The sequence below is a fragment of the Eptatretus burgeri genome, chromosome 17 (genome assembly GCF_056783735.1).
Source record: "Eptatretus burgeri isolate ZD-2024b chromosome 17, Ebu_testis_v1, whole genome shotgun sequence".
Classification (NCBI taxonomy): domain Eukaryota; kingdom Metazoa; phylum Chordata; class Myxini; order Myxiniformes; family Myxinidae; genus Eptatretus; species Eptatretus burgeri.
The window spans coordinates 53628694-53656198 of NC_140977.1; the positions used below are offsets into that span (position 1 = coordinate 53628694).

A 27505-nucleotide genomic window follows, 5' to 3' on the forward strand; every position below is an offset into this window, starting at 1 on the left:
CACCTGTGCTCTAAAGGGTGCTCGGTAAGTGGCTTAGGCACTCAAGCAAGCATTCCAATGGAACACCTGGCTTGGCAAGTGATTACAAATTACCGTCGATAAAACTATGCACCCAGAAACGCCCAAGCAATGTCCGAATTGGACAAATGAACACTTTAAGCGTCGGAACTGCTGCTGAGTTAAAATCTGGAATTTAAATTTTGTAATGTTCTTATTTTAAGAGATGTTTGACGTTATCACATTGGCGGAAATGAAATATAGTCATGAACGCTGTCATCTCTGGGTGTTTGTAAACATTGCAATGTACCCAGCGATTCATAGCTGTGAGGAACAGGTATTCAATAATATGAATAAGGAAAGTGGGAAAAAAAAACTTTATCGTAAAGAAATTGTTGTGGCCTGTTCCAAGTCAAGGCATAGTTGAGCAGGCCAAAAAAACATGATGGCTTCAGACCCCAGCGAGGTAACCCAAGAAACGCCTTAAGACCCCATATAGATTATTTGGTCGTCCATGACGACCTAATGTAAAGTAATCCACCGGCACATCTGCAAAAACTTTGATAACCCAGTTCCAGAAAATTCGTGAGAACATGAACCAAAAGCAATCACTGACTAATGATCCCATCGAGCATGTCCATGGAAAACAAAGTGTTGCAACCAGATATCATACTTGGGTACAAAAAAGAGAAGAGGGATTGCTGATTGAGGTGTTAATACCAGTGATTTTGGACTAAACGATGAAGAAATCATAAAAAATTACCAAAAGCCAAGACCTGAAGAATGAAGTGAAAAGATCCTGCAAGTTGAAGAATGCCAAAGTTGTATCAGTGATAATTGGAGCTACAGGAATGATGACAAAGAACCTCAGAGATATTAAAAACCATCCCTGGGAATATTACTACAAACGAACTACAGTTGGAAGGTGTCCGGGGCTCAGTGACGATCCTGAATAGAGCCCTCGGCACAAAACTTTGAGAACAGAAAACTTCACAGTTTGGTCCATGAATCGTGACCCCCTTACTGAAATGAAGTGGAATACTTTGAGCCCACCCTGGGAGGACTCCATTCCACATTCTGAAACCTGCATATGTAGATACCAATCAACGACACGCGCGCGCGCGCGCGCGCACACACACACACACACACACACACACACACACACACACACACACACACACACACACACACACACACACACACACACACACACACACACATTGATACCTGGGGTGGAAGCATTTAAATCTATGCTATCTTCCTGGCAAAGGGTCTGCCTGCATACATGCATTCTCGTACATGCAGTGACCTTTGCTCCCCACTGGTCGGCTCACTCAGAATCTGATTCGTACATGCTACAGTCCCCTCAACAGAGATGAGGGCGGGGGGGCAGGGGGAAGGTTTGGAGAGAGAGATAGAGGGGTGGAGAGAGAGGAAAGAGGAAAGGGGGAAGAGGGGAGGGGTCAGAGGGTTAGGGTTGGGAGGGAGAGGGGTGAGGGATTCGGCAGATGTGACGCCCAGTATATTGTCCATCCGAGAGATGACACACACAAATTGATGAATCACCCTGCCTGTGAAACACCGGGATGACAGTTTATAGCTGGGTCGGGATTCAAACCCAGTCTACACAGAGTGAGAATGCGTACATCTCAGCTTTCCTGCCGTGATGTGGCAATTCCTTACTTAACTAGAGGGGGAGCACTCGGGAGAGTGTAAAACCTCCGCCGCCAATACTGCTGGGTCACTCAAGTGAACCTTATATCTTATTCATTAAATATGATGTCAACTGTGCTTACAGTTATAGTTCTTTTCTCCAACATTTTCTTTTTTTGGGGGGGGGGGGTTGGAAATCACTTAAAACATGTAGAAATGCAAAAAAAAAAATTTTCTCTAACAATTTTTTTTGGGGGGGTAGCAATTTTTTTGGGGGGGGTTGGAAATCACTTAAAACATGTAGAAATGCAAAAAAAAAAATTTTTTTTTTCTAACAAATTTTTGGGGGGAGGTAATTTTTTGGGGGGGGGTTGGAAATCACTTAAAACATGTAGAAATGCAAAAAAAAAAATTTTTTTCTTTAACAAATTTTTTGGGGGGAGGTAACAATTTTTTTTGGGGGGGGGGTTGGAAATTACTGAAAACATGTAGAAATGCAGTAAGATTATCCCTGTGTCGTAAGAGGCGACCAGGGTTGCATCAGGAAGGGCATCCGGTGTAAAACATGTGCCAAATCACTATGCGGATCATTCGGATGATCCGCTGTGGCGACCCCTCACGGGAGCAGCCGAAAGTAAAAGAAGAAGATGTAGAAATGCAAAAAAAAAAAAAAAATTTCTCTAACAATTTTTTTAGGGGGGGGGGACCAAGTCCAAAATCTAATGGCATGATCCTTGGACCATACCTAACCCCCCCCACCAAGTTTCGTCGAAATCTGTCAAGGAGTTTTTCCGTAATACTGTTCACAAACAAACAAACAAACATACAAACAAACAAACAAACAGAAAGGGGTGAAAACAGTAGCCAATGATCTTCGATGGCGGAGGTTAATAACTGAAAAAAAAATTCTCATTGTGGTCGTATAATTTACATTGCCTTCCTCTCTCCAGTATGGAACCACGGTATCACAATTGAAACTTGAAGAACATGCACCAAGAGGCTTCACCAAGCAATAAACGAAATGGTTGAAGAAACTTTTAAAAAATTGAAATGTTTAATTCACATCTGCCATCTTCGAAGATGGATGGAGGTTACTGTTTTCACCCCTTTCTGTTTGTTACTTAAGAAATCTAAAGATTTCGTAAGTATATTGATGCCTTCCGTTTCTGTTTGTTTGTTTGTTTGTTTGTTTGTTTGTATGTTTGTTTGTTTGTTTGTTTGTAGGCACGATAACTCGAGAACGGAAGAAGCTACCAATGTCAAATTACACCACGTGATTCAGGAGGGTGATGGCTAGTGCTGATTAGATTTTGGTCAAAATCGGTCAAAGGTCAAGGTCACAGTGAGGTCAAACATCCAAAACATTCGATTTTTGATGGTTTGGTGCAGAATCATCGTAGAAACTTCTGGTTTGCGTCGCTACCTTCTCAAGAGACAGCTTTTATTAGACAAGGTCAGAGGTCAAGTTGACGATTGTTGCACCGCAGAACAAAAAGTGGCCAATGCACATGAATGACCCCTGAACTTTGTTCAAGTCAATCGACATACGGTATTCAGTGATGGTGCGAATATTGTAGAGCTCTTGCCAAGTGGCTTAAGCATTCAAGCAAACACTCCAACAAAACAGTTGATAAGAAACGACTCGCTTGGATTATGAGAAACGACGAAGAAACGAACCGTCATATTAAACATATACCTCCCGGAGACGCTCAAAATGTCAAATATGTCTGAATTGAACAAATGAACATTCTTTTATCAGGAGTCGGAGTGCTTCTAAGTTCGATTGTGGAGCTTAAATTTTGTAATTCGTTTTAGTTTAAGATACTCGTGGCGATCGCATGTGCGGAAATGAAATAAAGCCACGAACGCTGCTGCCTTCGGGCATACACTGATGTGCAAAACATTATGACCAGTGACAGGTGAAGTGAATAACATTGATTATCTTGTTACAATGGCACCTGTCATGGGGTGGGATATTTTAGGCAGCAAGTGAAGTCAGTTCTTGAAGTTGATGTGTTGGATGCAGGAGAAATGGGCAGGAGTAAAGACCTGAGCGACATTGACAAGGGCCAAATTGTTGTGGCAAGACGACTGGGTCAGAGCATCTCTGAAACAGCAAGGCTTGTGAGGTGCTCCCGGTCAGCAGTGATGAGTACCTACCGACTGGTCCGAGGAGGGACAAACCACAAACCGGCGACAGGGTGTTGGGTGCCCAAGGCTCATCGATGCGCGAGGGCAACGCAGGCTATCCCTTCTGGTCCGAATCGACAGAAGGTCCACTGTGGCACAAGTCACAGAAAATTTTAATGGTGGTCATTGGAGGAATGTGTCACAATCCACAGTGCCTCGCACCCTGCTGCATATGTGGCTGCGTAGCCGCAGACCAGTCAGAGTGCCCATGATGACCCCTGTCCACCGTCGAAAGCACCTACAATGGGCATGCGAGCATCGGAACTGGACCTTGGAGCAATGGAAGAAGGTCGCCTGGTCCAATGAGTTCCGTTTTCTTTTAGATCAGGTGGATGGCCATGTACATGTGTGCCGTTTACCTGGGGAAGTGATGGCACCAGGATGCACTGTGGGAAGACGACAAGCCGGTAGAGGGAGTGTGATGCTCTAGGCAATGTTCTGCTGGGAAACCTTGGGTGCAGCCATTCATGTGGACGTCAATTTGACACGTGTCACCTCCCTAAACATCGTTGCAGACCAGGTCCGCCCCTTCATGGCAATGGTATTTGCTGATGGCAGTGGCCTCTTTCAGCAGGATAATGTGCCCTGCCACACTGCACATATTGTTCGGGAATGGTTTGAGGAACATGATGAAGTGTTCATGGTGTTGCCCTGGCCTCCAAATTCTCCAGACCTCAATACGATTGAGCATCTGTGGGATGTGCTGGACCGACAAGTCCGATCCACAGTGGCTCCACCTCGCAACTTACAGGACTTCAAGGATCTGCTGCTAATGTTTTGGTGTCAGATACCACAGGACACCTTCAGGGGTCTTGTAGAGTCCATGCCTCGGCGGGTCGGCGCTGTTTTGGCGGCACACGGAGGACCAACAGCATATTAGGCAGGTGGTCATAATGTTTTGGCTCATCAGTGTATATAAGCATTGTACCCAGCGATTATTGGCTGTGATGAAGATGAACAGGCATTCGATGATGAGTGAGGAAAGTGAAAAAAAACTGTATAGTTCAGAAATCGTTGCGGCCTGTTTCAAGTCAAGGCATGGTTGAGCAGGCCAAAAAACATGGCGGCTTCAGACCCCAGCGAGGTTACCAAGGATACATCTTAAGACCCCATTAGTGGGGCAGCATAGCTAACCTAATGTGCATTTAGTGATAAAAGCACCAAATTTGGCACACTTGTAGAAAGACATAGTATGAAGCGATTTGGATATTTGGCCACCACAGATTTAGCCTCTGAGGGCCGTGGCAGCCATTTTACAAAATGGCGGCCAGGTGACATTAAAATGGCTACCAGAGGAATTAAAATGGCTTGGGCTTCTACATTTGTGGAACGATTTCATCGTTTATGGGGTCTATGGATGCGCCTCACCAAGTACTACAAACGTATGGCAGCAGATTTTCGAAATTGTGAAGGGGGGGTGGGGGGGGAAAACCTTTTTTTTGGAAATAATTAAAATTTTGTATAATATGCTGGTATAGTCGTAACATGGACTCTAATATATTTATTTGTCATTGCAGGTTGGTGATGGTGGTCGTCGCTTAATAGCAGCCATGTCCAAGAGCTTCAAGTTGGTCGACCCAGAGCGACCTGTCTCAACGTCGTCACATCCACCAACAACGAACTGGAACCTGTGTGTCATCTGTCAAGACGACACGAAAGAGACACCGACTCGTCCCTCACAGTCCAAGGGAACAGATGTTGGGAGCGGCTACAGTTCCTTGGCCGAAAATCTGATCAGATTCAATGAACTAATGGAGCTTCCACGTACGCTTCAGTTACGCCGGCTTGACAAAGGTCACGGAAATGAAGCAGCTATGGTTGCGAACAGTGCTGGTTATCAAGAAACCTGTCGACTGAAATATAACAGGACAAAAGTACAGAGAGCCGAAAAGCGAATGCGTGTAACTGCTGATGACAGCCATAATACTGATGCATGCAAGCGCACCAGGTCCCTCTCATCGAGCACAGATAAGTCAAGGCCCCCCTCCTGTTTCTTCTGTGAACAACCTGCAGGCTCAGAACGGCTTCATGAGGCAGCGACCTTCACAATTGACAGGCACGTGAGGGACTGTGCGACCCTCCTTGAAGACAGTGCCCTACTTGGCAAACTCAGTGCTGGGGACATGGTGGCCCTGGAAGCTAAGTACCATGCCAAATGGTTGTCAGGGTTTTATAATCGTGCCAGAGCGGCCTGATCTTCTGAAGCGCCAGGAGAAACTGAACCAGAGAAAGAGCTGTCAAGAGTAGTTTTTGCTGAACTTGTGCTCTTTTTTGAAGAGACCAGACAGGATGAGGAGATGGCGCCAGTGTTCAAGTTAGCAGAACTGGCTCAACTATACCAGTCAAGAATTGAACAGCTAGGCGTCAGGAGCAACACAAGGGTACATTCCACACGTCTCAAGCAGAGACTCCTTGCCCAGTTCCCTGACATGCAATCACACAGCAAGGGAAGAGACATCCTGTTGGCATTTTGAGAAGAAGTTGGCGATGCTATTGCTAAAGCTTGTGAAATGGACAGCGACAATGATGCTATCCATCTTGCACGTGCTGCAAAAGTCGTGCGCCGCCACATGTTTGGAGAAGCCAAGCCTTTCATTGGGTTCCCTGAAGGATGCCAGAAAGAGTCTGTGCCACAAATGCTGCTTGGCCTGGTCAGCATGGTCTTAGAGGGACCCAGCATCAAGGACCAGATGACAGACACAAGCAATGCAGCAGTTACCATTGCTCAAATTGTGAAGTTCAACAGCGTAAAACACAAGCGTATGCAAAGCAACTCACCATCCTCCACTGTACGGCTAAGCCCTGCGCAAGAAACGCCTCTTCCAATATATGTGGGGATGATGTTACATGCCCACACGCGCAAGAAGGAACTGGTGGATAGGCTGGCACACGTTGGCATGAGCATCTCGTATGATCGTGTCCTCTGCCTCACAGCGCAGATGGGGAACTGTGTCTGCGAGCAGTTTCACTTGGAGCAAGTTGTCTGCCCACCCAAGATGCGTGGAAAAGTTTTTACTACTGCTGCAGTAGACAATATAGATCACAATCCGAGTTCAACAACAGCAAAGTCCTCCTTCCATGGCACAGCTATCTCACTGATCCAACATCCCAGTTTCATGGGAGGAGGTGTGGATCGAAGCATAGTCGTAACTGGAGGATCTGGGGATGCAAGCACGTTCATCCGCCAGCTGCCACAGTGCTACACTGACGTGCCTCCTGTAACCAGCAGTGTCAATAATGTGCCTGTCCCTGCTGCTAGGGTGACGTCACTTGAAAGAGAGGCTAAAAAGCATACTGAGGAAGAATATCTCTGGCTACACAATGCAAGGCAGGTCGTAGATGGAAATGATGAGGGAGGCGAGAACATATCTTGGGCCGCTTTCCATGCCAGCCGCCAGCCACCAGAAGTTAGACCAATCTGCCCCACCGCCCTGCTTCCCATGTTCCAGGACAGTGCCCACACAGTGGCCATGATCCGCCACTCCATAGATGTCGTGAAGACTGCTGTTGAATATCTGAATCCAGCAAAAACACCAGTGGTCACATTCGATCAGCCACTATTTGCCTTGGCAAAGCAAATTGAGTGGAAGTGGCCAGAGAAATATGGTGAAGATAAGGTTGTCATGCTGCTTGGTGGTCTCCATATCGAGATGGCTGCCCTCAAAACACTGGGAGACTGGCTGGATGGTAGTGGGTGGGTGCAGACACTGGTGCAAGCCGAGATTACCACACCTGTAACAGTCGAGTCTTTCCTGCGGGCATCTCATGTCACCCGCACAAGGAGAGCCCATCAGGTTACTGCTGCTGCACTGCACATCCTGCAACATCGACCTATGACCATTATTGCAAGAGAGAAGATAATGACGGAGAACATCAGCTTTCTTTTGAATATTGGTGCTATCAGAGAGGAGAGGAAATTCGCCAGTTCCAGTACTGGTCAATTGTGTTGCAATTGGAGTTGTTGTTGAATGTGTATGTACGTTCTCTGCGACAAGCATCGTTCACTATGTACCTTGATGCCCTGACAGAATTGGCCTGTTGGTTCCATGCCATGGACCACATGAATTATGCCAGGTGGATTCCAGTTCACTTGAAGGACATGACTGAACTTCCTGAAAGGTACCGAGAAGTAGCCAGAAAGTTTCGAGAAGGTAGCTTCACAGTACAAAAGACAAAGAAGATCTTTTCATCAATCCCAATAGACCAGGCACACGAGCAGAACAATGCCTGCATCAAAGGAGATGGTGGGGCAGTTGGCCTCACTAATAACCCAGCTGCTTTAAGGCGTTGGATGATCGCTGGGCCAGAAGTGGCGAGGGTCATAGAGGAGTTTCAACATGGAAACCAGCACTCTGGAAGAGAAGACAACATACGCCACCATGACCAGACGACCAGTGTCCAAGCCTCATTCACTGAAGATGTCCGGTCACTAGTCAAAGTCATGGAAGAGCTCGGGAACCCCTTTGAGGAAGACAGCCCAGATCTCGTTGCTCTTGATACCAAAGAAATTGTTGGTTCTCCTGCAATTGAGGCAGTCAGAAAGGTAAGGGAGATTGGCCTAAAGCAGTTCCAGGCTTTCTCCAGGGATTGCCTTGTTGAAAGAACCAAGCCAGTTGCTGACACAATTCACCGAAATAAGCTCAAAGTGTTCAAGGCTCAACCAAGAAGGAACGTGAGCAAGGAGAAGCATAAGCTCACTTGCCTCAAGAACAATGCTCAACTCTTCTCACGGCTCTACATCAGCTGTCAGACGAGGGATGGAAACCTGAACGAGTTATTTCGCCATCAAAATCAGTTATGCCCTCCAGCACTGTCTGATGGATGGAGTCTCCGCTTCGGTTCAAAAAGCGACCTACTCACATGCTTTGAAGAGATCTCAGATGCAAGGTCAGAGGCTCCTACCACCACCAGTATAGTCATTGATGGAGCAGCCATTGTGCAGATGCTAAAGCCTGCTGCATGCAAGAACTTCAGAGAGTATGCACAAGAGATCTTTATCCCTTACATGTCCACAAGGCTTCAATCTTCATCACGCCTGGACCTGGTATGGGACACCTACATAGCTGACTCACTCAAAGCTAGTGCAAGAGCAAAGCGTGGTAAAGGAGTGCGCAGATGTGTGGTAGCAGAAGGAGCCATACCCAGAAACTGGCAGAACTTTCTTCGAGTAGACACCAACAAGACACAGTTGTTCAAGTTCCTGTCAGAAGCTCTCCTCTTGTGGTTTAACCTGAAAGACAAGCAACTCGTCGTCACTGATGGGAGAAGAAGTCTGCAGCAAGCCTCCACTGTCTGAGCTGTCTTCGCTGGTCCCATGTACCCACGAGGAAGCCGACAGTCGAATGCTGATTCATGTATCTCATGCAGCCCGCCATGGCCACAACAAAATCATGATCAGAACGGTTGACACAGATGTTGTGGTGTTGGCTGTCTCGGTTGTCCAGAATCTGCAGCCAGAAAATGAACTGTGGATTGCATTCGGAACCGGAAAAGGGTTCCGATACCTGGCAGCCCATGAAATCACAGCTGGACTGGGGCCAGATAAAGCACAAGCACTTACGATGTTCCATTCTCTGACAGGGTGTGACACTGCGTCAAGTTTTGCAAGTCATGGGAAGAAGACTGCGTGGGCAGTCTGGAATGTGTTGCCGGAGTTGACCGAAGCACTGTTGAAGTTGTCATCTGCACCAAGTGACATACCAGAAGAGGTCATGCACACCATTGAGAGATTTGTCATCCTCCTGCACGACAGAACAAGTCCATGCACAGACATTGACAAGGCACGCAATAAACTTTTCGCAAGGAAGAACAATGTGGAGTTGATTCCTCCAACCAAGGCAGCTCTGGAAGAGGGCAGCCTACCAGGGAGGTCATGTAGGGAGGCCAGGTGTTGCTCCCTGCACCAGAGCTGCCGCCGGCAACCAGCTGGGGGTGGACCAAAAGTGAGGAGGGGCTGCATGAGCCCCACTGGACAAGATAACCACAAGCAGCCCAAACTTGCCGTGAACTGCTGTCATGTAAATGTAAGAAGGGTTGTGTGAATTGTTGCAAGTGCAAAAAGGCTGCACTTGAATGTACTGCTCTGTGCCAGTGTGAGGGGGAGTGCACCCAGAACTAGACATTTCTACTTTTAATTTTGAGTGTTTCATCATATCACTGTAACATCATGTGTCATTGAAATGTATTATGTGGAATTTTGTATTGCTTGAGTAAATTATTTTGTATTTCTTTTGTAAATACACCATGCATTTAACTTTTAATAATTTAATCGAAGCTTCAGGGTGGCTGACCTTTTGTCAGGTCAGGTTCGATCTGTGACCTGCTACAGGTACCATGTAAACCTGTACTAACCTGTTCCATGGTCGGGTTGTCGGCGACTAAACCGTCTCCCCCACCAGGTTTTCTGGTGAGGAGGGTGTTTGGATATGGACACCCAGCAGGATTAAAAACAAAACCTGTCAAAGGGCGGAGGAGCTCCTTGTGAGCCAACGGCCATCCATATCTAGTGCCCAACTGTGTCTGCGGACGTCCTCCTGCAGTTGGGTTACTTCTTATTAGGAGGTTGGTGGCAGGATTTGCACTCCAGCCACCGTAAAACGCTTCATTCCGCAAAACGCAAAAACGCAAAAAAATCTGAAAACCCACTCCGTGGGAGTACCTCCTGTGCAGCTTCCCTTCGCAGGGCAGCTCACCGGATGATGGGATTGGGGCAAAGCCTTCGGGGAACCCAATCTTTGATAGGAGGGAAGCCACGGGGTAACATCCCTGGGTCAGATTGCGGGAGAGTGTGTCGGAGTGGTGCTGAGGTGTCGCTCCACCAGACGGCGGTCTCCTTGGGTTAACCAGAGGCGGTCCCCTTCGGGTGGGTGCCTGGAATGTCCTATCCCTAAGAGAGGATGATCACCTGTCTCTGTTATCATCTGAGCTCAAGCGTTTGGACATCGGGATTGCAGCTCTCTCTGAGGTTCGGAGACCGGATTGCGGCGAGATAATGGTGGGTGGTTACACCTACTATTGGTCTGGTCGCTCTGATGGTTACCATACCCAAGGAGTTGCTGTAGCTGTGTCTAATAAGCTGACCCCAATGATAATTGAGGTAACACCGGTCAACGAGCGTATTATGAGATTAAGGATTCGTCACTCCTTAGGTGTCATTTCCCTGGTCTCTATTTATGCTCCGACTGAGGCGAGTGATCTTACCGTGAAGGATGCATTCTACGCCACACTCGAGTCTGTGGTTGATCAGTGCCCCAGACGAGATACACTTCTAGTCTTGGGGGATTTCAATGCATCGACTGGAACTGATAGGGATGGTTTTGAGGTGTGTGTTGGTCCCCACGGGTCAGGAACTATGAACCAGAATAGCACTAAGTTCCTTGACTTTGCAAGAAGTCATGGACTTAGGGTGGCTGGTTCATGGTTTCAGCGCCCGCAAGCTCATCGCTGGACTTGGTATTCCAACGCTGGCGGTGTGGCAAAGGAGATTGACCATGTCCTCATTGACGGTCGTTGGAGGATGATCCAGAACTGCAGGGTCTACCGGAGTGCTCAGTTCCTCAATACTGACCACAGGCTTGTTGTAGCAACTCTAAAGCTGCACCTTAAATCCTGGAGAATGGTACCATCCCAGCCTAGGCTGGATGTTGCCAAGCTCAGGGATGAGAGAGTAGCTGAGGAGTTTGCGAACAGGCTGAGTGGACACTTGGGGGTCTGGGTGCTTTGGGGGTCCTGAAGAGTTGTGGAGCACCTTCAAGACCACCGTCCTTGATGTTGCCGGTGGATGCCTTGGAGTTCACCGCAGGGCAAAGAAGAATTTTGTCTCTCAAGGGACACTGGATACCATTGACCAGAGTCGCAGGGCCAGGCTGAATGGCAGAGCTGAGCTGTTCAGGGAGCTGAGGCGTAAAACTGTACGTGCACTGAGGGTGGACAAGGAGGCCTATGTGCGAGGAATCTGTGAGGGGGTAGAGCATCACCTGTGGACAGGTGATTCTCGTCCCGCTCAGGGGAATTCGCGCATTACGTTCATCCAAGCCCATCCCTCGGAGCACTGCAGTTCGAGCAGAGAGTGGTAGGCTCTTGACAGAGGAGTCTGAAGTGAAGGCCCGCTGGGCCGGTTACTTTGAGCGGTTGTACCAGGCTGATCCCCCAGCTGTCGAGTTGGACGTCAAGGGTGTTACAATCCCTGTTGCTGACCCTCGAATCAACTGTGGTCCACCATCGCTTGTGGAAACACGGGCTGCGGTGAACCAGTTGAAACGGGGCAAAGCTGCAGGGATCTGTGGCATCCATGCTGAACTTCTCAAGGCTGGTGGAAATGCTGCACTCGCGCGTCGTTGCATGCAGTGTTGTGCCCTGCCTGGAACACAGGCATCATCCCAACTGACTGGAAGAGGGGCCTTGTTGTCCCTCTCTGGAAAGGGAAGGGTGATCGCCAAGACTGCAACAACTACCGAGGGTGACGCTGCTCTCAGTGCCGGGCAAGGTCTTTGCTCGGATAATTCTTGATAGGGTTCGCCACCATCTGCTTGAGCACCAGCGTCCAGAGCAGTCAGGCTTTACACCAAAGAGGTCAACGATTGACCGTATCCTTGCTCTTCGTGTCCTCACTGAACGCAGACGAGAGTTTCGGCAGGGGCTGCTTGCAGCCTATGTTGATCTCTGTAAAGCGTTCGATTCAGTGAATCGGGATGTCCTCTGGAGGATTCTTGGTCTTCGTGGGGTGCCACCGAAACTGATCGATCTGATGTCTGAACTCTACTCTGGTACTGAGAGTGCTGTGAAGTGTGGTGGTACCGCCTCTGACTTATTTCCAGTTGTTACTGGAGTTCGTCAGGGATGTGTACTTGCCCCCACACTTTTCAGCACTTGTATGGACTGGATTTTTGGGAGGATGTCGGAGAGATCAAGTTGCGGTGCATCGTTTGGCAATGTCAAGATCTCGGACCTTGATTTTGCAGATGATGCAGTCATCTTTGCGGAGACTTTAGACATCCTCTTGGGGGCCCTCGAGGTGCTGAATGAGGAGTCGGAGCCGTTGGGATTACGGATTTCTTGGGTCAAAACAAAGATCCAGGCTTTCGGTGACATCTTGGATGCTGCTGTCCTGTCTGTGTCTGTTTGTGGTGAGGATGTTGAGGTCGTGGATAGATTCACTTACCTTGGCAGTGATATTCATGTCTCCGCAGGTTGTGAGCCGGAGGTCAATAGACGTCTGGGTCGGGCCTGGGGAGTCATGGATTCACTGGATCATGGGGGTGTGGCGCTGCCGGTACCTGTGCGGGAGGACGAAAGTCCGAGTCTTCAGGTCCTTGGTACTTCCAGTCTTGCTCTATGGGTGCGAGACTTGGACTTTGACCAAGGATCTGAGACGGAGACTTAATTCCTTTGGTACCAGGTCTCTTCGGAGAATCCTTGGCTATCGCTGGTCGGATTTTGTGTCCAACGAGCGGTTGCTGAGAGAGACTCGGATGAGATTTGTTACCTGCATAGTCCGTGAGCGTCAGCTGCGGCTGTATGGACATGTGGCTCGTTTTCCTGACGCTGATCCTGCTCACCAGATTCTCTCAGCGAGGGAGTCTCATGAGTGGAGGAGGCCAGTGGGCCGACCACGTGCCTCATGGTTGCAGCAGGTTGACCATCATCTCAAGGAGATGGGGATGGGCCTGGCATCTGCCTGGGGGATGGCCAGACGGAGGCCCCTGGAGTACCGGCGGAAAGTGGACGCAGCGACGCGCTGTTCTGGCACATGCTCCCATACCTGACCTGACCTGAGGGTGGGTGGATGTTTGGTCATTTTTAGATCATATTTTAGTCGGTTGTTGTTGATGATACATTTCCAGGAATGTTTATTCTAACACGCTTTTTCATTGTCATTTATTTTACGCTTGTTATGTAATTATGTCACCCGCAGGGCTATAGGTTGGACTATAGGTTAGGGTTAGGTTCGGTTAGCTAGTTTAGTCCAACCGATAGTTGGGGAGCAGCTTAGCTATAGTTAGGCCTTCCTGCTGCCATGTGGGGGGCCAACCAGTTGGGTGACCCTTTACGTGGTGGCGCGGACTTTCTTAAAAAAAAAACATAAATGTAGTAGGGCCCAGAGCGATTTTTCTATTTTTCTCCCCCCCCCCTGCCACCCCTTAAAAAAACGTGAAAATCGTTAACTGCTATTTTGTAGAGCCTCATTAGTCGCATATATAAGCACAGTGATAGTTGTCACCGAAGTATAAACGTAGAAGCCAGAGTGATTTGAAAAATTTCCCCAAAAAAGGGTTTTCCCTCTTCAAAATTTCGAATTTCGAAAATCTGCTCCCATACGTTTGTAGTACTCGGTGAGGCCTATCCATAGACCCCATAAACGATGAAATCGTTCCACAAATGTAGAAGCCTAAGCCATTTTAATTCCTCTGGTAGCCATTTTAATGTCACCTGGCCGCCATTTTGTAAAATGGCTGCCACGCCCCTCAGAGGCTAAATCTGTGGTGGCCAAATATCCAAATCGCTTCATAATGTCTTTCAACAAATGTGACAAATTTGGTGCTTTTATCACTTAGTGCACAATTCTTTTGAATACTTGAGCTGTGCGGTGCCACTACATCGAGAGCGGTGACTGATGATTCACCTGATAAAGGATATAATTAAATAAGGCCGTTAATTATCTTCAAAAGGGTTGTTTTAATTAACCCAAACACCCAATTTTCACTCTTGCACTCCCTTGGAGTTTTCTTAGTGTGCATGCAAAGTTTCGGGCGATTAAGTTTCATGGTTTTGGAGTTATCAAGGAGGTACACTGACAAACTGACACACACATTTAAGCATACCCCGCGAGAGTGTATATATATATATATATATATATATATATATATATATATATATATATATATATATATATATATATATATATAATGCTCAGTTTCTGTCTGTGTGACACAAGCACCGCATGTTCTACAGGCCACACCTTTCCATCTCTCCGCCAGTCTGTATGTCTCAGTCATGGTGTTTGTTCCCCCCGTTCAAAATCAAATCACCACCATTTTGTTTGCTCCGCATAGCTTTGATGCCCCATAGGCCTCTGGTGTACATTTGAAGTCTGAATCAATTGCTCAAGTCTTGATTTCACATTTTACATTAAGTGGAATTTCCACTGAAGCTAACATCGTTTAAGATTGAGGGGAGGGATTGAGTGGGGAAGGAAGGGGGAGAGTGCGGGGGGGGGCATAGAGGGAGAGAGAGGAGGGAAGAGAGGTGACAGAAGAAAGGAGGGAGACAATGGGGGTGAAAGGGGAAGAGTGGGGAGAGGAGAGAGAGGGAGTGTAGAGGGGAGGGGGTTGCTGAGGTCTTTAAGTCACATTTTTACATAATGTGGAATTTCCTCCATCACTAGCATAGTTTAAGAGTGAGGGAGCGAGAGGGGTTGGGATGGGAAAGTGGAGGGATTCGTTTGGAATAAGGAGAATGGATTGATTGGGAGGGATGGGGGGGAGAGGGTAGGGGTGGAGGGAAAGGGGAGGGGGAGAGGAGAGAGTGGGTGTCGGGGAGCATGGGGAGAGGAGGGGGTGGGGTTGAGGGGAGAGGAAGAGTGAGGAAGGAGAGTGAGGGACCTCCTCTCACTCCCCCCCCCTCGTGTGTGTGTCTCACACTTACTTACCCCCACACACTTACATCACATATCTCTATCTCTATCTCTATCTCTATCTCTATCTCTATCTCTATCTCTATCTCTATCTCTATCTCTCTCTCTCTCTCTCTCTCTCTCTCTCTCTCTCTCTCTCTCTCTCTCTCTCTCTCTCTCTCTCTCTCTCTCCCCATCAGCGAAGTGACAGGTGGTATTTGCTCGTATATTTATATGTGTATCAAAACAAACATGCAAAATATTATGTTAGTATTCCATGCAGATAATACCGTCAAATATGGAGACGTTGATACCACATGCAGATGTTAGTATCACGTGGTAATGTCACTGTCAGAGTTGTTAGAACTGCACGATGTTGTTATAAATGCAAGGAAATGATAGTATGATTTTGTAATGTTAGTATCACGTGGTAATGTTGCCATCATACGGAGACATCACCATCAGAGGTAAATTTCAGCATCATTTGAAAAAGTTCTTATAACATAGGAATACTGGAGGATGGAAACTGCAATGCTGTTGAAAGGTTCAACGACAATGGAAGATGATGTCCTTGCAAATTGGCAAGAGGAAGGTCAGAGCGGATGAAGGGATTGCTCTCACCTGCACACGCGTGATGTAAACCGGTTTGTTCATGATAACCCAGGTGGTGGTCTCGTGGCAGGGCGGCGTGGTGAGGGAACCATCATACGTGATGTAGCTCTGTGTGTCAGGATAAAGCGAACTCAACGGGAGATCGTGCAAGAGATATGCATCATCTGTGACAGAGAGACACACACACACAGACAGACACCCCTCCTCATGCCTCAGTATGTCATTCACTGACAATCACATGCAGCACTCATCGACACAACCGTATGTCATGAGATGCATCGTTTTTTTTTTTTTATCAAATTCATCCATCAAAGAGAAGTGGCAAATGAAGACTCTCATTTTGTTTGCGAGACACAACCTGGACCGCTCTCAAAGCTCATGTTCACCTGTGAGTGATGCACCGCAGGTCCTGCACAGCATCAAAATGCCTGCGGAGCGCGGACACCCTTGTGGATCGCTATTCTATCAACGGTGATTTAGGCGATTTCATCACGTTGGCAGATGCATTGATTAGCTTGGCCATGTATGCACACAAGGGAATGAGCAATGTCACATTTACAGTTATAACAAGATGCTGAGCTTGCATTTTCCTATTCTGAAGGAGAGACGAAGACTGGAAGGACAGGACGGTATCTCAGAGAGTCTGCTATAGGCTGGATATCGATTACCTGCCTTTTTATACATAAAACCACTTGTAATAGAAGGCCATTTGAAACGTTGTACTCAACGATGGATTGTTAAAAGCCACACAAACACAATGTGACCATCAGTCAATTGGAGGTGAGCATTGCCTCTTGGGGCACCAAGAATCTTATCTCAAATTTACTGGGTTTGGATTTGATGCAATAATTGTTTATTTACCAAGTGATGCGTTCAGCGATATGCTATTCCCATCTCGGCTTCTTTGGCAGCCTTTGGTATGGAAAGTTATTTTCCATTTTGCTGATGATGCCACAGATACTAAGAAATGAAAGGCATCTTGCACTGGATATTAAGAGACGAAAAGCAATCAAATTATACCATATATATATATATATATATATATATATATATATATATATATATATATATATATATATATATATATATATATATATATATATATATATATATATATATATATATGCTATGTGCGTGTGTGGGTATGTGTGGGTATGTGTGTGTGTCAGTGTATGTCCCTCCATAACTCCAAATCTATAAAACCTCGCAACCTGAAACTTTGCATGAATACTAAGTAAACTCCAAGGAAGCACAAGAGTGAAAATTGGGTGTTTGGGTTAATTAAAACACCCCCTTTTGAAGATAATAATTAATGGTATTATTTAATTATATATTTCATCAGGCAGTCTTCGGCCACCTCGCTGTCGGGGTCTTCAGGCCTTTCCTGGGTAACCTCGCTAGGGTCTGAGGCCGCCATGTTATTTTAACCTGCTCAACCATACTCTGACTTGGAAGTTTCCGTTCATCATAGCTACGAATCACACTAGGTACATTGCGATGCTTATAAATGCCCAGAGACGTCAGCGTTCGTTGCTTTATTTCATCTCCACATATGCGTTCGCCACAAGTCTCTCTTAAACTAAAATGAATTACAAAATTTAAACTCCAGAATCGAACTTACAAGCTGTTCTGACTCCAAGAAAAGTGTTCATTTTTCCAATTCGGACGTATGTGATATTTCGGGTGTCTCCAGGAGGTGTATGTTTAACATGATGGTTCAGTAATTGCCAATTACGTGCCAAGGGAGCCGTTTGCTATCGCCCATTTTGTTGGATTGCTTGCTAGAATGCTTAAGCCACTTGGCGAGCACTCTCCAAGCTGCTTGGTTGTTCGTTTCAGGAAAAAGTACACGTGCTTGCAATCTCACATCGATTAGACGTATGTTTCCGCCTTTGTTGGGTCCCGCGGTGCCGTGCGGTGTCACTCGGGAGGTGTGTTATCCACTGGAAATGTGCAAGGATCGCTTCGTGTGATCTCCATTTGTAATCCACCTCTCACTTCGACATCGATGCGTATTAATAAATACTATAAGGTCCATCCGACCAGGTGTTCGCCGTGTTTGTTTTAGCTGTGAAGGCATAAAGTACAGATTGACATTTTTTGTTCTGTGGCTTGGTACGTTCATTAATTGAATTTCACTAATTACCCATTTAAACCGTCTTTCAAACAACGCTGTTTCAAGGTAAATCTTTGTGCTGGTCGTTTTTATTTACTTGATGTGTGTGTACATTTTCACATGTGTGGACTTGTATATGTACATAAACTGTTACTACAATGGCATTTGGCACTGGTGTGTGTGTGTGTATATATGTGTGTGTGTGTGTGTGTGTGTGTGTGTGTGTGTGTGTGTGTGTGTGTGTGTGTGTGTGTGTGTGTGTGTGTGTGTGTGTGTGTGTGTGTGTGTGTGTCGTTGATTGTTATCTCCATATGTGGGTTTCAGAATGTGGAATGGAGTCCTCCCACGGTGAGTTCAAAGTATCCCCCTTCATTTCGGTAAGGGGGTCATGATTCATGGACCAAGCTGTGAAGTTTTCTGTTCTCAAAGTTTTGTGCCGAGGGCTCTCTTCATGGTCGTTGCTGAGCCCAGGACAGCTTCCAAGTGTAGTTTGTTTGTAGTAATATTCCCAGGGATGGTTTTTAATATTTCTGTGAGGTTCTTTGTCATCATTCCCGTAGGTCCAACCATCACTGGTACAACATTGACATTCTTCGGCTTCCAGGATCTTTTCACTTCATTCTTGAGGTTTTGGTATTTGATCATTTTCTTGATTTCTGCATCGTTACTCCAAAATCACTGCTATTAACACCTCAATCAGCAATGCCTTGTTCTTTTTTTTTTTTGTACCTAAGTACAATATCTGATCGCAACACTTTGTTTTCAATGTTGACACTAGATGGGATCATGAGGTTGTATGTGAGTGGTAGGTACCTCCATGTTTTCAGTGATTGCTTTTGATTCATGTTCCCACAAATTTTATAGAACTGGGATATCAAAGTTTTTGCATATATGCCTGTGGTTAACTTTGCAAACTCTGTTGTGTCGTTGTGTGTACAGTTATTCTGACATGAGACTTTTTACAGCGCGTGCGCTGTATACAATTGCACCGAGTTTGAAATGTCCCCGTGTCCCCGGTGTCCCCCCCCCCACAAGCCTCAAGTGAGCCAATGACGGCCGTCCGGTAGATGGCAGTGCGTAACCTTGACGGAAATGGCGACAATTGACGGAAATACCAGAGTATTTCAATGGAAATTTGTGAAACGAATGTGTTATATATGTGAAAACCATTGAATTTATTGCTTGACGGAAAAAAAAACAAGAAACGCTCCCCTCTCATGTACGAACGAACGAAAGACTTCATTTCCGCCCACCATGGCATTTCACGCCGAACGCAAAAAGCTAAGTTCTTCTTATGCCATCATTCTCTTTAATATTAGCCATAAACAAGTGTTTCGTCATGCATTAGTAGTTGAAATTTACTTACAATTATGGCAGATATTGGTGGCAAAGTGATAAGTGGTTCTTTCAATAACATTAGTGTACTCATTTGCTTCACCACACGTGCTGTATTGAAGGATTTCACTTGTTTTATTTGTGTTCAGTCATGAAGCATAACATATCACTCTCATTGCTAATGCCACCTCCACCCCTCACCTATCTCTTGTTTTTTTTTCCTCTTCCCCCCCACCCCTGCTGCTCTGTCTGTCCCTTCCTCACCCCCCCTTCAAATAAAATGCAGCACTCTCCCCCCACACCTCTGTCACTCTCGCTCCCTCCCGCAGTGTACAGCAACGTTTATTGAAGTATTGCTCTCCCCACCTCCACCCCCTTTCCTCGCTCTTCTCCCCTTCCAAGCTTCCCCTTCTTCACCTCGTCCTCATTTCTCCTCCCTCCTCTTCCCACCCCTCCCTTCCCTCCATCCTCTCTGCCTCCCCTCCCCCCCCCTTGTCTCTCTCTTTCTCCACCCCTGCCCTTCACACCACCGTCAGCGAAGCGATGGGTTCTATTTCCGAGTATGTAGATGTATATGTATGTGTATGTATGTATGTATGTATGTATGTATATATATATATATATATATATATATATATATATATATATATATATATATATATATATTTTAGGGTTGGAACAGATCGGATTTTACATTTTTAAAGAAGGTACATCCAATCAAAAGTAAAACTATATCGACTCTGCTAAATTGAGCAATAAGCAAGAGCAGACCCAATCTCAGGTGACGTTTCATCAGCTTCACAGCTGGCTTCCTCAGGCCAATAAACCCCGAGCCTCGGCACGTTTCTGGTTTTTATTCCAATACGACTGCTCATTTCTGGTCACATGCTGTTGCTCAAGGTCCAATTGAGGAGTGCTTTTTATTTTATTTTGCAAACCTCAAGTAAAATAAGTGTCAAATCACATAATCGATGGGCTGCTCTGCTCTTTTGTTGTTTTTACTTTCACGTGATCTGGTGTTGTTTGTGTGTGCACTTGTTGTTTTTCTGTTTACTTGTTTGTGTGTGTACGAACATGGCTGGTTTCATGTCCGGGCTGGCCGTGATGAGGTGCGGGGTACGTGAGTGTTGGAGTTCCCATTGGGTGTTGTGCACATGTGGATGTGGTGTTTGGGATTAGGTGTTGTTTGTTGCTCACCTTATCCAGCCGTTTGCACCATCCAGTTTTCATCATTTGTATCAGAGGTGTGTATTGTGTGGGTATGTTGAACGTTTCCACAGTTAGACTACCCTCTCGGCTCTTCACGTGCCATGCTTCCAGTACCAACGTCATGTCCGGGACACGGGTCCCATCAAAGTCAAATTTGTGGCCAGATTGCAGGCAATGACATGATATGGCTGACTGGGTCGCCATTCCAAGCCTAATCACTCGATCATGTTCATCTAGCCTTTGTTTTAAATTTCTTCCAGTTTCACCAATGTATAATTGGTCAGTCTTTGCATGGCGAATGGTAAACTACTCCAGATTTATCACCAATTGGTATTGGGTCCTTTAGTTTTGATATGACATTATGGATGGTGCGTAGAGGCTTGTAGGTTACGCCAACCTGTGCCTCACGTACTATCCCGCCAATCCATTCAGAAATGCCCGGGTAGTATGTCAGTACACAGTGCCCAAGCATTTCTGGATTCTTCCGTTCTGTCTGTTTTGGTTCTTTCAAGGTGGGGAGTATCCCTTTGCTGTTCCCATTTTTGAGCAGGATCTGATCTGACTAATCTGATTTATTTTATTGCATCAATTTTGGAAGATGACATTCTCTATGTCCAAGCTGCTAACGTCCGTGCTGCACTGTGTTTGTGGGAGATTGAGTTGCAGGAGTTAAAATCCAGCAATCTGTTGGTGTGGGTTGGTTTCCTGTAAACCAGTCTATAGGGAGCCGTCATGCTTACAGTGAACCTCCACATCCAAAAATGTCCATTTGTTTCCTTTTTAAATTTCAATTGTGAAGTTAATGCGGGGGAATACCCGGTCATATTGCCCCAGAGGTTGGGAACACCTGCTACAAATTTGGCTTGTCACAAGATGTTGGACATGAGCAAAATTTTGAGAAACAAGGACATTTCTACACTGTGCAGGACAAAGGAAACAAAAGTGGCAGCGAAGCATTTAGGGGAAAAAACTGTCAGACAAGAAGGCAGAACAACGAGAGTTGAATTTTATAACTTCTTCCCATCTACTTCCTTAATCCTCCTGAAGAAGTTCAGTCACTCAAACTTTTCAGCCTCACCATCAACCATGATCTTTCTTGGGCAAACCATGTATCAAAATTTGCTAACAAAGCCATTCTCCAACTGGGAATCTTTCGTCACGCAAAGTCCTTCCTTGGTAAACCGGAACACAACTCTTATCTACCTACAAGACCTTCATCCACAGCTTGATGGAGTACTGCTCTCCCCTTTTGGCTGGCACCCCCTGCCTCACATTTTGCTCAGCTTGATGCCATGGAAAACAAGGCCCTCAAGATTATTGGAATCTCCTGCGATGAAGCTGAGGCTCGAGGCCGATCACTTTCGCATCCCATTGAGGTTCAGGTTTAAGATGACAAGAATGCTCAACTTTGGGAATGCCTAGGCAAAACTAATCAGGTTAGAGGATTTTAAAAACTCGCTCTAATATTGTATTCATAGTTTTGTAGACATGAGTTGGGATTATGTATGGGCCTCAAGGTTGAACCTCTTCCAGGCTGCTGTTGAATTACAGGCAATAAAACAAATAGAAGAGTTTAACTGCATTTCACAAACTGAGGAAAGTTACTTAAATGACCTTGCATTTTGCAAAATTGGGCACGAACCAGAGGGGAAAAATAAGGGAGGATTAAATAAGCAGATTAGCAATGCGGGGGAAATCAATAAAGAAATATAACTAACAGAGTGAAGGACAGAATGAAACGAGCAGATTAGCACTGGGGAATCAATAAGGAAGGACATCATGAAAGATAGAAGGAAACAAACAGATTATCTTGGGGAAATCAATAAGGACATCTAACAAAATGAAGTCTCCTTGAGCTGATTTCCAGGAACGATGTGTTCTGTGCACATTCCACCTGCGTAGGCCGCACGAGATGGAAAGTAGCAAGGCCGTGATTTGGTGAGGATTTTCTTTTCGATTTCAGATCTGAATAAATAGGATTGCTATGTTATATGAATTGCTATGTAATAGGATTGCTATATGAATAAATAGGAAGTGTTATTAGCTATTTCATATGAATTTAAATGAGCACAACTAGTGTCTCATGCACTGTCCATGTATGTATGTATATATGTATATATATATATATATATATATATATATATATATATATATATATATATATATATATATATATATATATATATATATATCATTGTGTATGCAGCCCGGTTATTTTAATTGTGCCTCCAATGAATACAGCGTCGCAAGGGCAGAGATGATGTTTGAAGAGCGACGAAGGCATAAACCATATTTAATTCAAGATGCACATCCTGCAAAGTCCGTCCACATCCGTTTTGTGGGAAAATTAAATAAGGTGGTGTAAGCAGTGAGGAGGGGAACATTAATATGGAATCGGCAAAGCCTAGAAGCGAACATAGAATTCTTCTTACATTCGCTTCTGACTTTACCTATTACCTCAACATTACCTTCACAACGACAACTACACCGCCTAGAACAGGATCTCTCTAAAAAAATTAATACTAGATTGCACGTAGACTTCTTACATTCGCTTCTGACTTTACCTATAACTTGTTCACAACTGTATACGCAATTTCCGGTTACTTCGGCCTGGATTCGGGATCAGCGATCAAATAATGTAAATCACGATTAAAAATTATTTTTTGATGATGCGGGAGATATCTTTATTAAAATCAGTAGAGGAAATATACACCATGTCTGATATTATTTGGGTCTTTCATGTCTCCGACGATGCCTTTTCTCCCGGCATGTATCATTCCCCATGACAAAAACCGTAAACAAAAAAAAACCAGAAGCAAAAAAAAAAAAAAACGGAAGCAAAAGGGTCATAGCCGACGACACGGATTCCAAATTGCCATGGTATTGTGTTGTTGTTGTTGTTGTTGTTGTTTCCTATTCTCTCATGTGCACGCGTTAAGTAATATTCACAAGATAGAAATAAAACCCAATCGTGTTTATACACCGCACAGCGTTTTAAAACAACCGGAAGCAAAAGGGTCATAGCCAACAACACGGATTCGAAATCGTCAGGGGTATTGCATTGTTGTTGTTGTTTTTGTTGTTTCCTATTCTCTCATGTGCACGCGTTAAGTATGAAGCTCACTGCATTCGCTATCAATGGGATATTCATCACAACATTTTTAGATGCTGAATTGATTGCGAATGATCCACAACAACACACTAAGAGGAAGATCAAACTAAAAATGGAAAACTCTTCCACATTCAGCCAATCAATTAATCAATCTCTGTGATTGGCTACAAAGTGTTACTCATCTGTATAAATATATATGCATATATATATAAATATATATATATATATATATATATATATATATATATATATATATATATATATATATATATATATATATATATATATATATATATATATATATATATATATCTTCTTCTTCTTCTTTCGGCTGCTCCCGTTCGGGGTCGCCACAGCGGATCATTCGTATGATCCGCATCGTGATTTGGCACATGTTTTACGCCGGATGCCCTTCCTGACGCAACCCTGGTTGCCTCTTACAACACAGGGATATGGTACACCTATTTTAACCAGGGTATACACCGGCCCAGTACACTGGTACTCATTTCGCCGACCTCGGAAGGATGACAGGCTGAGTCAACCCCCTGGTGTATTAATTCAGTGGCCCAACGGGGCTTGAACTCAGGACCTTTTGGTTCCCAAGCCGCTGCCCTAACCACTGCGCCAACACCAGGATATATATATATATATATATATATATATATATATATATATATATATATATATAAATAAATAAATAAATGTATATATCTTTATTAAAATCAGTGGAGGAAATATACACCATGTCTGATATTAGATGTCACATCAACTTCACCCAGAGTGCTATACAGTGCTTCACAAATATCGATGGAGCATTTTCATTGCATATCATTGTAAGGACAGATAGATGGCTCGAGCCAATCTACCCGAATCCAATTCCTCGGCCACTCAAACACGCCTTAGTCCCACGCAAGAACCGTGTGTTATCCTCTCCGTCACGCTCCCGTCACTGCCGCATCAACAAGCCCCGATACCTGATCTCTGAAAGCGATTGTGTGAGTGCCTACACCACCAACGCTGAATTACGGAAGGGCCAATTAATAATTGAAAAGGCGGGCGATGAAAAATGGATGATGGCTCAGACTGTGGCCGATCCAGAAAAGTTCACGGAAAGTTTGACACTCGAGAAATGTCACCTGCACTCACAAAGCCTTGCTGATTCTGTTTCGCCTTCACCACCTCACCGTGTCCAGTGTGAATCTGGCATTTTCCACGCATGTGAGTTTTGTCTTCCCCCCTTCAAAGTGCAAGATACTCTGCGTTCGCACCGTCCCGGTCGGTCATTCTCGAGAGAGAAGTGCAACAAAAGGCAGTCACACTTCAAAAGGCCTCCTGTGCCAAAGTAGGCCTCAAATCTGCCAAGCCGGGCCTTTGCCGAATCCTCGGTCATCTTACTATGCTGGAAGATGAAGCACCTTTGCCCTTTCATGGCATTTGACGATTTCATTTTGTGCTTGCGAAAGAATAATTGTCCACCTCGGATCCCAAAACGGTCGATTTTTGCTTTCAAACCAGATCGTAGAGAAAGATATTAACACTTTCTGGAACATTAATTCTTAGTTAGAGTTCTTAGATAGGATATGATGCCTCAATATCAAGTCCGTTGAAGTTTTTGATTTTTCAACTTTATATACAAATTAGGATTTAGTACTCGTGAGGGATTCACTCTTCAAAGTGAATGACAAGGTTTTTAACTCTTTTAATAAGTTTGTATGTGTCAGGTTTGATAGAACATTATTTTCTAAAAAAATAATAATCAAGATTTCATTGTTTTGATAATCAGAAGTTTAAGGATGATGTTAATTTTATTTAATACTTTTGTGTCTTTTTGTGGGATGTTTCAACAGGTTCAGGGTATTCCCATGGGTGGGAATTACAGCCCCTACAAGCGGATATTTTTTCTTATTTTCTGTGAATTTTAATTCATACAGAAACTGATGGAGAAAAAATTATGATTAGCAAAAATATTATCTCATACATGTTGTGATATCAATGATATTTGTGAGGTTTAACTATAATTTTTTTGACAGGCAGCTTCACAACATTTATCCAGATAGTCTGATTGTAAACAGGAGTGATAATGATTGTACAGTTGCTGCATATCTGGATGTGTTGGTTAAAGTTGGACAGAATGGTTTTCGTATAAGTGTATATCATAAAGTTGATGATTTCAGTTTCCCTGTAATCTTGTACACCTTTCCTTGTTGCCATGTACCAATCAAAATGGGTTACAATGTCTTTTCATTTCAGATACTTAGTTTCACAAGAATTTGTTCAGTGAACGATGATTTTGGAGAACGTACTGAGAAACTTTTTTCCATCATGATAAACAAAGGATATTTGGTGATTGTTTGATCAGGTCTTGTGTGAATGTCTTTAGACTCCATCGTCACCTTACATTTAAGTTTGGTTGGTTTTCATGTAAACAAGTTCCTATTGCATTGTATTTGATATAATAATAATGAATTAATTATTTTAGTGAGGTGAATTCTTTATTCAATATTATTGATTAAATATATATGTATATATATATATATATATATAGTATTAAATAATGGAGGAATTTAGATGAAAATACAATAAATAAATATTATTTTAAAAGGACATTATAAATAAGCATTAACATAATTTGTTGGTGGTTGCTCGGATACACAGTGCAGCATGTTAAAATCGGTTGTTCATAACAGTTTGAATATTTGACAGTTTGAGTTTATGGTTAGATGGAGGTGCGGTGTAATGGACATGCTGCCAAGGTAAAGTGTTTATCGCTTAATATATTATCATACATGCCTGGTGTTGGCTTAATGGTGAGGGTGGTGGGCTTGGGATCCTAGGATCCTGAGTTCAAATCCCACTCGACTGTTTAATTAACACCAGGTGAGGTTGACTCTGCCTGTCATCCTTCCGAGGTCAGCAAAATGAGTGCCGGCATGCTGGTATCCTGTGTCGGAGTGGCGACCCGTCCAGGATTGTGTCCAATAGCTAAGGAGACTGCGAAGGCAGCACCAACGCTCTCCACAGAGTATGGTCCCAATCGATGGATGAATCATCATATAAAGTAATGTATGATTAAAGTTAGTTGTATGTAGTTATCTATCTATAATTCCAGCAATCTGTGTGTGTGTCTGTCTGTCTGTCTGCGACCGCCGTTTCTCGACGACCGCTGGTCCGATCTGATTGAAACTTGCCAGGAATATTGCCGGGGGCCCGCGGATGTGCCTTTTCAAGGTTTGATATTAATCGGACGAGCGGTTCCCAAGTTACGGCCATTTATCTGTCAACCAATGACAAGACACGGTGCTATGACGTCACGAATATGACGTCACAATTAATGTTTCTTTGTTTATTTATTTATTTTTGCGTGATTGACGTTACAATTCTTCTTCGTTTGGTATGACGTCACAATCGACGCTGGGGACCTGAGTATGTGCCTTTTCAAGGTTTGATAGTAATCGGACGAGCGGTTCCCAAGTTACGGCCATTTATCTGTCAACCAATGACAAGACACGGTGCTATGACATCACGAATGACGTCACAATTAATGTTTTTATTTTTTTTTGCACAATTGACGTCAATTCTTCTTCTTCTTCTTCGTTTGGTATGACGTCACAATCGACGCTGGGGACCTGAGTATGTGCCTTTTCAAGGTTTGATATCGTTCTTCATCCGT

The 27505-nt window shown here is 44.6% G+C and overlaps 2 protein-coding genes across 5 annotated transcripts in view; one reads left to right on the forward strand and one right to left on the reverse strand.

Moving 5' to 3' along the window:
- CA10 (carbonic anhydrase 10 (inactive)) overlaps positions 1-27505 on the reverse strand; it is a 320755-nt gene that overhangs the window by 16142 nt on the left and 277108 nt on the right. For all 4 annotated transcript variants that reach the window (XM_085863336.1, XM_085863335.1, XM_085863334.1 and 1 more), the window contains one exon: positions 16073-16227. In XM_085863336.1, the coding sequence (XP_085719462.1) occupies positions 16073-16227 (155 nt within the window). The remainder of the gene's footprint in view (positions 1-16072; positions 16228-27505) is intronic.
- Positions 5326-10044, forward strand: LOC147010130 (uncharacterized). Its single transcript, XM_085863332.1, is given in 3 exon segments — positions 5326-7668; positions 7671-9100; positions 9102-10044. Coding segments are annotated over 3 exon segments (4488 nt in total). The 5' UTR covers positions 5326-5390; the 3' UTR covers positions 9882-10044.